Source organism: Simochromis diagramma, unplaced genomic scaffold (genome assembly GCF_900408965.1).
Source record: "Simochromis diagramma unplaced genomic scaffold, fSimDia1.1 OVJJ01000822.1, whole genome shotgun sequence".
Taxonomy (NCBI): Eukaryota; Metazoa; Chordata; class Actinopteri; order Cichliformes; family Cichlidae; genus Simochromis; species Simochromis diagramma.
Window position 1 is genome coordinate 9,229,850 of NW_024387520.1, and position 13,046 is coordinate 9,242,895.

Consider the following 13,046-nt stretch of genomic DNA (forward strand, 5'->3'; position numbering starts at 1 on the left):
TTACGTCCCGGATCAAAATGCGGTACAATTGTCGTCATCTTTTTTTTTTTTTTTTTTTTTTTTTTTTAAATCGTTGTCATTTGGAAATGACAACGCACATAGATCGCACATAAGTATGAATCGAGATCGCGATTTTCTAATGATTAATCGTGCAGCCCTACTGTGTTTACATAATGCACATATAAACTTGATAACATCACATTCTCATCGTCTTCAAAGGGTGCCAGCTTGAAGATGTCAAAGTTGGCTGTGAGAGACTCAGTGAAGTCTGGACCGCTGTTCAACATGGAGCTTCATCACAGCCCCAAAGGCAAAGGAAAGAAGACCGTCTCCACTTCAGTCAAACCTCGGGCTGGTTAGTCCATCCATTCCTTTGGAAATTTAAATTTTTATGAAATCTTTTATTGATTCCAGTTTGCTGCAGACAGATGGCATCATAAGTAACAAGTATGCACCAAAGTGCATGCCACGTTTACTGTTTAAAGGAGTAGGTGAAGAAGAAATCTGTGCATATATATCAAAGGAGCTATGTTTAGAAATGTGTCCAAACAGCAGTTTGCATCTGAGTAAGAATAGAGGAATTCTCTATATCTGTGTCCGTTCCCTACCTTTACTTCATCTGAACTACTTACATACTTAACAGATTTTTTTGCTGTGAACAAGTGGAAAAGACAAATAATGTTAAAGGCTTTAAGATAGGTAGTTCTTAAATTTTAACTAAAAATTGTTTTCTGTTCTTGTTTTGTAGTTGCCTGTGTGAGGCATTTAGTAAACAGGTGTAAATTGATACTGTGCAGTCAGTAATCATGCTCCAAATATTTTTAAAAAGGCAAATCATTTAAGCCTATATACCCGTATTGATAGAATTTCTTTGTTAACTCAAAAGACACGACGTCGAACTTTCATTCCCAGCGCTTTATTCGTTACACCATTTTACATACATACAACAACAACACTTCGCGGTCAACAGTACTCTGGCGATATAACAGAAAATAACAAGTTAACAATCTCCCTCTTTCTTTTAAAAAAATAAAAGTATAAACACACCCCTGTAAACATTTGTATACATATATGTATATATTTATTAGGGGTGCAACGATATTCGTATCGATATTGAACCGTTCGATACAGTGCTTTCGGTTCGGTACGCATATGTATCGAACAATACAACATTTGTAATTTATTTTATCAACTTTCCTTCTGACGATGCTGTCTGTGTTGAGCGCTCAGTGAATCTGCGTTCGACTACTCCGCCTAGGCTGCACTGTCGAGCGCAGATCCACTGAGCGCTCAACACAGACAGCATAGTCAGAAGGAAGAGCGCAGGGCAAGCTAGCAAGACAGAAGTTAAGCTCTCCTTGCAACATGGACCTCATTCAGATCTGGCGTTTGGAATTATTTTGGTTTTCATGTGACGTATGACCCTGAAGGTAAGCGAGTCATGGACTAAAGTAAAACAGTATGTTGGATGTGCCATGCAATGCTCAATTACATGGGTGGGAACTAGTGTGTTAGCGCAGTTAGCTCGTTAACGTGTTGGCCGTCTAGCCCCATGCACGGGGCGATCGGCGGTAGCTCGTTAACGGAGATTTGCCGTGTTGTGGCGTTAAGGTCATTTCAACGAGATTAACCTGAAAGCACTAGTGGGAACACAACGAATATGACTGCACATTTACGCCGACATCATCCTAGTGCAAAGACAAAAACAACAAGCATGCTACTAACTTTAGCCGAGTCATTTAGACAGCTGTTAGCACATGATTCTCCTTATGCTGCTGAGAATATAGCCCAGAAGAAGCGGATAGTATAGCTTTTATTTTGGAAAGAGACATTTCTCTGTAATAAACTCTCTTTTCCAAAGATGAGTGATTCTTCAATCAGATACAGGGCTTGCAATATCGCTAGCCCGACGTCCTGGGGCTAGCGATTTTTTCAGTCAGGCTACCAAAATCTATCTCTTCCCTGCCCGTCGGGCTATTGTAGGAAGGAAAAATATATGTCAATGCTTTTGCATTCTTTCAGAAATGTTGCTGGGTAATTATGTCATTGGCATCGGTGAGCCACTGTCAATATGTGACATATTGAAATCGCGTTTGAATTTGCGGTTGTTTTTTGCTTTCACTTTGCAATCGTGCGAACTGTGTATAGAGAACGACAGCACTGATCTGTGAGTGATGATAATTTGTGCACCAATTCTTCTGACATCGTCTTATTAATCGTTAGCTTACTATGCAAACATGACAAGTGAAATCTCTCGCAGCTTAAACATGTGAGAGGTTGATCGCGCAGAGAATCGCTGAGCTTATGTGAGTGCGTGTGTAAAACCAGCAGCATATATATTTTAGTTCTGCTGAGCCAAATAAGACAGGTCAGGGTGAAGAAGTGACAGCCAAAGAAAAGCTTACCACAAAACGGAGAAGTTATGACAAATCAGACTATAAGGCAAAAAGAAAGTGCAGCTTTATGGTTTCATGGACAAAAGAATTTCTGTGGCTGCAATATGACGAGCTAAATAACCAGGGCTGCACATAAGTGGTCCGCAGGTGCGCATTCGCTGTCAAAATAAAAAACACGCACAAGGGTTAGGGTTAAATTTAAAAACTGTACCTTTGAGTTAAAATATATATTTATAATTTTAATAAATGACAAATTAAAAAGGCATGAACATTTTTTAGTATCGAAAAAATATCGAACCGTGACACCAAAGTATCGAACCGAACCGTGAATTTTGTGTATCGTTGCACCCCTAATATTTATATAAACAAAAAAAAACTTTTCAAAAGTGCTTTGCTTTACTTAAAGCATACTATCATTACACACAATAAACAATGGTGCATTTTAATGCAAAGACAACTTTGTAAACAAAGGATTACAGTATCCAGAGTGCTTCATCTAGCGCCTTTAGAAGGGTTAAAGGTGAAACTCCCTTTTTTGTCAGACAATCAGCAAGTTGAGATTTTGAATCTGACCAACAAACCTGTCTGATTTTCTTGGCTTGTATGAGCTCTTTAATGCTGCTCATTTCTAGCCTCAGTTTCTTCTCTGTAACCTGCTTAGTAGACTTGAGTGCATCAGACATGGAATGATTGTCAGTCACACAGATCAAAGGAAGAGCGTTCAGACTAGTGTTACCAGTTGTAAGCTCAGAAAAAAGTGTTGCCAGGAAGACAACACTGTCTATTCCATCTGACATGGCAAGAGTTTCTCCTGCCAGTATACTTCTAACCACACGCCTGATTTTTTTTTTAAACTGCCAGAAGAGAGGACAAAACTTACCTCCTTTACCCATAAGGACAATTAATGCCCCTCCTTGAGTACCGCCATCAGGAAGGTTGCCAAATGAAGCATCACTGAAAACAACCAATGCCAGATCCTCACTGTTACCCAAGTGCTCGCTAGCCCGACGTCCTGGGGCTAGCGATTTTTCCAGTCGGGCTACCAAAATCTATCTTTGCCCTGCCTGTCGGGCTATCATAGGAAGAAAAAAAATATGTCAATGCAAAAGCATTGACATATTTTTTTATTTTTTTATTTATTTTTTTTGCCTGTCCCGTTTGGCTCTTTTGCCATCAGAATTATTGTCTAAAGGCAAAGAAAGATGCCCAACGGATTTACTTTACCAAATTGACCATCCCAGCCTTGCCATAATGGTCCATTTGATTCACCTTTTATTGTTTATTTTATTTTCACTTGCTGAATACGGGACAGACTTGACTAGGGGAAAGAAAGGGAGAAAGAAAGAGGGAAAGAGAAACAGCTGAGAAGAGGGACGGGGGAGAAGGGCAAAAAACAAAAACCAACAGAATGGGCAGGAAAAAAAAGAAAAAAAAATGCATATATCGATCACCTGGATCACCTGTTGAGAAAGAAAAAAGAAAACAAGCAGAAGAGAACAAGAGTAATAGAATAAACAACATCACAATGATATATGGGAATATGACAGTAAATACTAAATATTAAACATTATTGTGCAGCACATAAGATCAACAGAACACAGTGTGCTTTGAGGTAGGAGCCAAAAAGGGTGTAGTTTGTGTGTGTGATCACCCGTGTGTACACCTGTGAGCATGGACGCGCTTGTTATTTTTTAAAAGGTTCCTTCATGTAATGATCTGCTAGAGGGTGTGGGGGGGCCACAGCCCCGTCCTCCAGGGCATGAAGCAGGTATGGAGGAGATCAAAACTCCAGACATCTAGAGGCCCCCAGAACACAAAAGACCAAGGAAGACTAACAGAGGGGCAGCCGCGCCACTGTCCCAGAAAGAGCTGAGGAGAGTCCCAGATGAGGCCTCACTCAGCAGCCGTGGAGCAGAAGCCAGGGGGAGTTGCAGTGACGCGCCCGTGAGCTCCGCCGGCAGCCAGCTGTGCCTGAGTGACCGAGCCCCAGGCCGAGAGGCCGGGGGCACCCCACCTCCGAAGTGGCCCGAGCGAGCCCCAGGCTCCAGGCCGCTAAGCGGCCGCCAAGGAGTGGGCGTCCAGGTACACACCGGCTCGGTGTGTACCTGGACGCCCATCCCCAGACACAAAGAACCACCAACGCACCGATGTCTGAGGGAGTCCGCCACTGGCAGGGGAAGTGGTGGTGGGGGGAGATAGGCCTCCAAACCTTGGAGGGCCTGAGATGTCCCGAGAGAGGTGGCGTCTGATACCCAACCTGACATATAGACACAAACATTCATTCCCACCCTCATGCTCTCATATGCACTTACTCCACACTCAACCAACGTGGAGACAGACATAAAGAGATGCTGTACACACAATCACACTCCCCAAGCGTACTCTACGAACTGGGTCTAGGTACCCTTGCCCCTGGAGGGGGGAGCTGCACCCAGACCCAGGTGGTGTAACCCTTTTCCCTGAGGTGGGGAGAGGCAGACCGCCCCGACTCCGCAGCAGCAGGGAGGCCCCACACTCCAGACCGCAGTCGGATGGCCAACTCCTCCTCCTAGCCCCCCCGCTCCAGCAGGCCGCAGAGAACGGGGGTGAGAGAAGACTCCAAACCTCCCTCCACCCGCTCATTGTAGTGTTGATGCATGTGTGTTCTAAGGTGCATTTAAAACCCAGGAGGGCATGGAGCTACCTGCCAGAGAGCAGCAGGTAAGCGCATAGTCCCCCCTGCTAGCCCTCAATGTCTACGTGTATTTAAAATTGAGAGGTGGGCAACGACGCCAGGGGTGAGGTGTACACCCTGATGGTAATTTGGATTCCGTGTATCGTGCCCACCCCCAAGATCCTATATGTATGTGTAATGAGAGTGTGAGTAATGTGAATGTCTAAGTTGTGGGATAAAATTGAGGCCGAGGCAGCCAGAAGGGGACAGAGGGGGCGGGGGGTAGCCTCCTCTGCACCCTGGTGACATACCCCTACTCCAAGGCCCTGCATGTGTGGGTGGTTGTGGTGGAGCGGGAAGAGGGAGGCAGCTGGAGATGGGGAGGGAAGGAAGGGAGGGGCAAGTGACCCCTCCCTGGGGCCAGCTCCCCCGCTGACCCCAGTAGGCACCCCCATACTCCACGACCCACCAGGGAAAGGGGGCCCAGGCCCATCCAGACCGGGGCCCAGTGCAGCAGCGCCCCCCGGCCCCACAGAGCCCGGGACAGTCCACCCAACCCCATCACAGAGAAAACTGCACCCACCCCACCATTGACATATTTTTGACTACCACTGGCAAAATTTAGCAGTCTTTGCAAACTTCAAAAAGCAAATGGCCTAGATCTTGGTTCCACTTGCCTCTTACCCGTGACTTCAGTGGAAATTTCAAATTCAGGATCTGACACAGACTGATTCATGTTCTACACAGTTCTTACAAGTTCATAGAAATTTCTGTTCAATTAGAACCAAGTATTTGAGTTGATGATTGCAATTTTTATACAATGTTGTAATTTGTGTTTCAACAATTTTTTGACTAATGTTTTGTTTCCGTTACAATATTATACTTTAATGTATAATATTGTAACGGAAACAAAACAGGAAACAAAACATCAATCAAAAAATTGCTCTCTTTTTTTATTCGGGCTACTTAAATTTATTTTGGGGTACCAAAAACTGAAGAGTCCCTGCCCGAAGGGCTACCAGGGATTTTGAAATTTTGCGAGCCCTGGTCACTTCATGAATAGACTGTACAGTTGCATCTTTGATATTAGATCCAAGGCTACATGGGTCAAACATAACATCAGGCCTCATTCATCAGGCCACATTTTTTTGACCTGAGTTGCTCACATTCCGTTTCACTTAAGGAAACATCCCTCTGTACAGCCCGTGCTGCTTGTAACTGAACCGGTTGTAGGTTGTCAATGTAAAGTTGTTGATGCACCTCTATTACATCATTAACTGTACAAACGTCCATACCAACATAAGAAAAGCTGTCATGTTCTTCACGGCCCACAAGGAAGGTAGATTTCAGTACAGGAATGATATGAGTTGCAAAGTGACTTGAACCAGCCCAAAGGAAATCATCAATGTGACATGCAAGCACTTCTGTAATCTCAGATTGTTCATTCTGCCAAAAGAACACTGCAGGATCACCTGTGATATTTTACCACCAGTTTTGAGCATAATGTCTTTGACCTTATTATACCAATAAAGTGAAGCATCTGCAAGTCCATAAACACACTTTTTCAGTTTCCATAGAACATTGTCCTTGTCAGCTTCAGGTGGGGGACGAAGATAAATTTCTCTTGACAGTCCCATTCCCTGCAAGAAGGCAGATTTAATGTCCATTGAATTTACTCTCCACTTGTTTTGACATTTCACAGCTAGCACCAGTCTGAGGGACTCAGACGCACATGTTGGAGAGTCTTTCTGTAGTTCTTTAGTATTTACCTCTTCAAACCCCCGTGCCACAAGTCGAGCCTTTGGGACAACACCATTAGCAGTTTCTTTGAGTGTGCAGACCCATCTAGTAGACACACATTTTTGACCCAGGTCTTTCACTTCATCAAACACACCATTACTTCGCCAGCTCTCAATCTCCTGCTGCTTAGCAGAATCAAAGGAAATATCTTTTGTTATGAGTACATCTGCATCTCTGTTTTCAGCTTCAGTGCAAAGACCAACAAGTGACATGTCTACAGCTTTCTTTTCACCTTCACTACCATCATGCTCAAGATATTGCACATTGTACCAGTTTTTGTATTGCCCTTTTGCTTTTCCCGCTCTGCCTAGCACTCTGGCTGTGTGTTGAACAACGGTGTTCAACACACAGCCAGTCTCTGTTGGTAAAGTGATCAGCTGTCCTGCCCTTAACTTTACATTTGCAGAGACATGATCAGTGGGTGTAGAGGGCTCATTTGCAGTTTGTGTGACAGGCATGTTTTCTGCAGTGTGTGTGACAGACATGTTTTCTGTAGTGTTAGTTTCTCTGTCAATAGTGATGTCTACTTCCTCACTAATACTCTGTTCACCATCGGGTGTGTCAGTGTCATCATTTTCAACTGTGTCTTTGTTGTCATCATCAGTAGTACTGTGTGGTATTTGTTTATCTCCACTCTGTGCATCCACTTTACTCAACCTTGACTGGTGTACTCTTACAAGAGTCCGCCCATGTCTTACAAATACAACAGTTCCATCCTGCCCAATAACTACACCTGGACCCTTCCACTCTGTACAGTCAACTCATTTGTAGTATACTTTATCTCCTGCCTCATATTTGTCATCTGTAGGCCCAAGTTGCTTGTGTAGTGCTCTCATGATCCCTTCTGAACACTCTGCCTCAGTAAATGCTTTCCTGGAAGCATGTAATGCTGATGTGTGTTCAGCTACTCTTGCGCTTACAGTTGTGCTTTCTAAGGCAGGTGGCTTATCCATCAACACAGAAGGAAGGTTGGGGTTTTGGCCAAACACAAGTTGATGTGGACTATAACCATGTACATTAAGCATACTGTTTTTGGCCATAAGGGCCCAGTCTAGCGCAGTGTGCCAGTCACATCCTCGTTCCTTTTTTACCTTCAGGAGGATTTCTGTAAGTGTCATGTTATGTCTCTCCAGTAGTCCATTGCTCCCCGCCGTTGTTTTTACCTCAATGTTGAAGTTTTCAGCCACGTCCCGAATCTCTGTGTTGTTGAACTCTCCGCCGTTGTCTGTGTAGAGCCGTCTGGGGGCACCGTGAATGCTTATCCAGGTGTGAATGAAGGAGTTGACGATCTCTGCAGCTTTCTTTGTCTTTACGATGCTGCCGGCACTGAAGCGTGTGAAGTGGTCGATGATGTGAAGGTACCACACATTGGGCTCCAGCTCATGTAGATCCATCGCTACTGTCTCATTATACTCACAAGCCAGGGGTAGACCAACAGCAGGTCTCGGCTTGGTTTTGCAATATTTCTGACAAATGTCACACTCACGAACTATCTCTTGTAGAATAACTGCACATTGTTTATCTGTATTGCCAGAGCTTTGGATGAGCCTCAATAACCTCTCTGCAGATGCATGACCAAACTGCTTATGAAGCTTCACAAGGACTTTGTTTCTCTTTTTTAGACATTTCAGCAGTTACCATGAGAACTTCATTTTCATTGCAGCTTTCTGTAGTATTTTCATCTCTAATGTCCACACAATAGTGTCCCAAACTAGTGAGCTCTAGGGGAACAGGCTGCTTGAACATGACAACACTGTCATTCTCCATGTCTAGAACAGTCCCTGCTTTCTTGAGAGACATTTTGCTCAGTAGTAGTGGAATGTCAACAGGAACTACTTCACTTTCAATGTCACATTTTGTTTGTCCAATTTTGGCTGGAAGTTTCACTTTTCTGCTGGAATACACTACAATACCATCCCCAAAGCAAAATGGTCTGAAGCTGGGGGTTTCTGATTGCAACAACTTGTTTACTTGGCCTTGGCTGAGGTCATGCATGTAACTATCTAGCCACTTCTGACCACAAACTGTACATGTACATGCAGTATCAATAATGGCTGACTCCAGTGCCTCAGTCAGGAAGATTTCAGAGTCTGCCATTGAGGCTTTAGTGTACAAAGTAATGTTACACTCCTCCACTTTCCCATCTTCAGTTAGCTTTACTTGGTCACCATTACGATGAGGACAGTCTTTCGCCCAGTGGTAAGTGCTCTGACAAATAGCACATCTTGTTTGCTTGCCAAACTTGTCAAGTGGGTTGGTACCTTGTAGTGGTTGTCGCTGTCCACTCCGCGACGAAGTACCGTTGTTTCATTTGTATTTGGGACCTTTTTGTTCCATAAAGAAAACTGCATCTTGGTTCAGTTGAATTCCGCTGAAAACTCCGGTTACTTTCCCTCCGAAAATCCGTTTCAGTGCAGACTTCATAGACGCAAATGTTAAGTCCGTGCACGCTGTCAGTGCAAGCTGTCGACTTTTCTCATCAAGACAAGCTGTATCTAGAAGCTTAAATGCTAGCACAGCATCAGGCAGCGTCATGTTGTACTTTTTCATCCGGTTATAACGCTGTTCAAAGTCTATAATGTAGTCTGCCATGGACACGCTGTGGTTCTTTGCAATGGAGTCAAAACACGAGTAGGCTTCATAAGCGCGGTCTTTCTCTTCTCTCTGAAACACCGCGTCAAGTTTTGCAAGTGGTATTTCCATACCGTCATCTTTGTTCAAATCTTCCGCGGGTATTTCCATGGCCGTTTCTCTGGCTCTTCCCTCGAGCCCCAGCGCCACCGCGAGTGCCTGTTTCTTTTTATCCAGCTCCGTAACTCGTCTCTAGATATTGACTTCATTCTTCCAGCACTCGTATGGCCTGGCTTCATCAAGCTTTGGTGGTACTTTGTAATTGGAAACCATCCTCTGCTACCAATGTTAACTCAAAAGACACGACGCCGTACTCTCATTCCCAGCGCTTTATTTGTTACGCCATTTTACATACAGCAACAACACTTCGCGGGCAACAGTACTCTCGCGATATAACAGAAAATAACAAGTTAACATTCTTTTCCTGACCTGCTAACGTAGGTCACTGTTTACAGAAGACATCAAATTTTTAGAGCTTACGTTTTATTTATAATCTGATATTAAGTTAAAAATGTTTGGAATTTGCATGGTTTTACACCATTAATCAAAACCGTTCTCACGGTGAGAGTTTAATCCACTATATTTTTGAGTTTCACAGTAGCAACCTGTATACAAATATTTTCTCCAAAGTTTTTTGTAGTTCTAACTTGAATAGTTGGGTTGCGGTCACGTGGTTCTGATGACGTGCGGAGGCAGCGCGATTTTTGAGTGGAGGGCGGAAGTAAACATGGAGGACACTGTGGAGAGTCAGGAGAGCAGCTATTGTGCAACTTTAGACCCCGTTTCTCGGGAGAGATATAAACAGATAGTTAAAAAATATATCGGACGTGATCCGTATTCTTTGAAAATGTCCGAATACACCACAGAAGTAAAGGATTTGCCTACTATCGACGCTGTGGATATCACCAACTACTTGGTCCTCCAGACTTCTTACTACACTAGGCAGCAAATGAAAGCTTTCAAGAGTCTGGAGGCGTACAATTTTTTTTGTCAGCGGGTGGGTCCACAACCTTGGAACAAAACGTCTCCGTGATGGATACAGTTTGGTGTTTGCAAGGGTGAGTGTTTGTTCTTATATTGCTTTATCTTAAACACGCTAACAGTTAGCGGTAGCGGCTTTAACGCCAACAAACATGCCACATCCTTAGGACTTCGTTAGAGTGACAGTTGTTTGTTTCAAGGTAAACCATTCTCAGAGGTCTAACGAGACACCTCTGAAGACTTGGGTAATTGCAAAGGAGGATGGAGAAGTGATTGCAGCTCATTGCAATTGTATGGCAGGGTTAGTAGCCTAATTAAGTAGGATGTTATTGCAATGAGAACACACACATACACACACACACACACACACATATACGCATAGGGCACTGCTAGCATTTTGCAGGTGTACTTCAGTAGTAGTGGGGAGAGAGTGTTTTCTTTTAGCTAAGAATTCATCAGCTAAGAATTTGTGTGATTGCCTTAGATCCCTCATGACACTCAGATGCATTTTTCAGATAGAGGGTAGAACTATTCAGTCATGTCATCACCTAGATAAATAGATTCGTAGCCGAGATTGACCGTCGGAGCCCAGTCCTCCGACTCTTCGTCATCCAAAGCACTTGGGCAGCCTATAGTCCCAATCAAGTCAATATTAGACTACTAACTTAAAAGCACTAAGTAAACGAGAATTTAACGACAACCTAATGCTAATAAGTTCGTTTGCAAACATAACATTACCTCTGACGAAGTGGTCGCTGCAGACACGGGCATTGGCAGACTCTGCTCCTCCCGACTGTAAACGTAAATTTAAAATCCATTTTTTCCTATGTTTTTCGGTTAGAATTTTCCATTTTTCTCCTCTTCGTTGGGCTATTTTTGGTACCCTAAAATACCGTTTATCAGTTTCTCGGGTCGACCTACTGGAGCATCCGTAAACACAACAGGACATAGGCATTTTGCGTACTGTATGTCTGTGATTTTGCGCTTATCTTTTTCACTTCCGACCGCCAGTCAAATTTCGCGCTTTACGTCGACGTCACGTCTACGTCAAATGAAACCTAGCTATGGACTAAATTGACCATCATATTTAACAACAGTGTTGGTCAAGTTACTTGAAAAAAGTAATCAGTAACTAATTACTGATTACTTTCCCAAAAAAGTAATCCCGTTACTTTACTGATTACTTAGTTTCAAAAGCAATTAGTTACTTAGTTACTTAGTTACTTTTTAAAAACACGATTTACAACCTGAATAGGTGATAAAGCGATAGATCTTTCAGCCCAATTCTACTTTTTCTGCATAATCCATCACACAAAATGTAATCAAATGGAAAAGTCTCTTTTTTTTAACTTGTTTTATCAGTTTTAATCTTTTAACTTTATGCATCAAGTAAAAATTAAATTATATGCACCATTATATGCACCTACCGCTCTGCGGTAGAGTATCACTTCCTGTTCCTGCTCAAACACAGTGGTGTTTCTGAGTAGCTTATTTGCTTAGCAATTTAATTAACAACTTTTAAATACATTCTTTTTCATAGTATAATCTTCACGTGCTTCATCCGAAGCACACTTTCTGTGTACTCACTACCTAATTTATAGCCAAAGTATTCACTCACTGTCTCTGTACTGTTTCGCTAGCTTAGCTCGTAGCCGACTCGTTAGCACCATGGCTACTTCACCTGTCCCTCCTGCACTTTCTTGCTCATTGTGTCAGATGTTTAGTTACTCCTCGGCCTCCTTTAGCAGTAATGATATCTGTAACAAATGTAGCATATTTGCAGCTCTGGAGGCCAGGATTACTGAATTGGAGACTCGGCTTCGCACCCTTCATTCACCCATAGCTAGCCAGGCCCCTGTAGCTGGTGCAGCCAAAGATAGCGGAGGCCCGCTAGCTGTTCCCCAGCAGACACCCAAGCAGCTGGGGAAAGAGGGCGGCTGGGTCACCGGTGAGGAGGAAGCATAGTCCTAAACAGAAGCCCCAGGTACACCACCACCCCGTTCATGTGTCTAACCGTTTTTCCCCACTCGGCGACACACCCCCGGGGGTCAAACTCTGGTAATTGGTGATTCTGTTCTCAGACAGGTGAAGCTAGAGACAACCGGCAACCATAGTCAATTGTCTTCCAGGGGCCCAGAGCAGGCGACATTGAAGGAAATTTAAAACTGCTGGCTAAGGGTAAAACGTAATCCAGGTAAAGATCCTAATTCACGTCGGCAGTAATGACAACCCCGGTTACGCCAATGCGGAGGTCACAAAATCAATATTGAATCGGTGTGCACTTTTGGCCAAAACTAATGATACCAGAGACTTAGGCATTTAGCTGATGCTTAGCCTCGTCCACCCCAGCTGTAAAACTCAGAAACCAGTCCTACTTGTTATCATCTATCGTCCACCTGGGCCTTACACAGAGTTTCTGTCTGATTTCTCAGACTTTATATCTAATTTAGTTCTGAGCTCAGATAAAATAATTATTGTGGGTGATTTTAACATCCATGTAGATGCTAAAAATGACAGCCTCAACATGGCATTTAATCTGTTATTAGACTCAATTTGTTTCACTCAAAATGTAAAAGAACCCACCC

At 43.5% G+C, this 13,046-nt stretch overlaps 1 protein-coding gene across 2 annotated transcripts in view; it reads left to right on the top strand.

Annotated features, from left to right (window-relative positions):
• ehmt1a (euchromatic histone-lysine N-methyltransferase 1a) overlaps positions 1–13,046 on the top strand; it is a 42,083-nt gene that overhangs the window by 2,315 nt on the left and 26,722 nt on the right. For both annotated transcript variants that reach the window (XM_040019223.1, XM_040019224.1), the window contains exon 3: positions 220–355. In XM_040019223.1, coding sequence (XP_039875157.1) covers positions 220–355 — 136 coding nt within the window. The remainder of the gene's footprint in view (positions 1–219; positions 356–13,046) is intronic.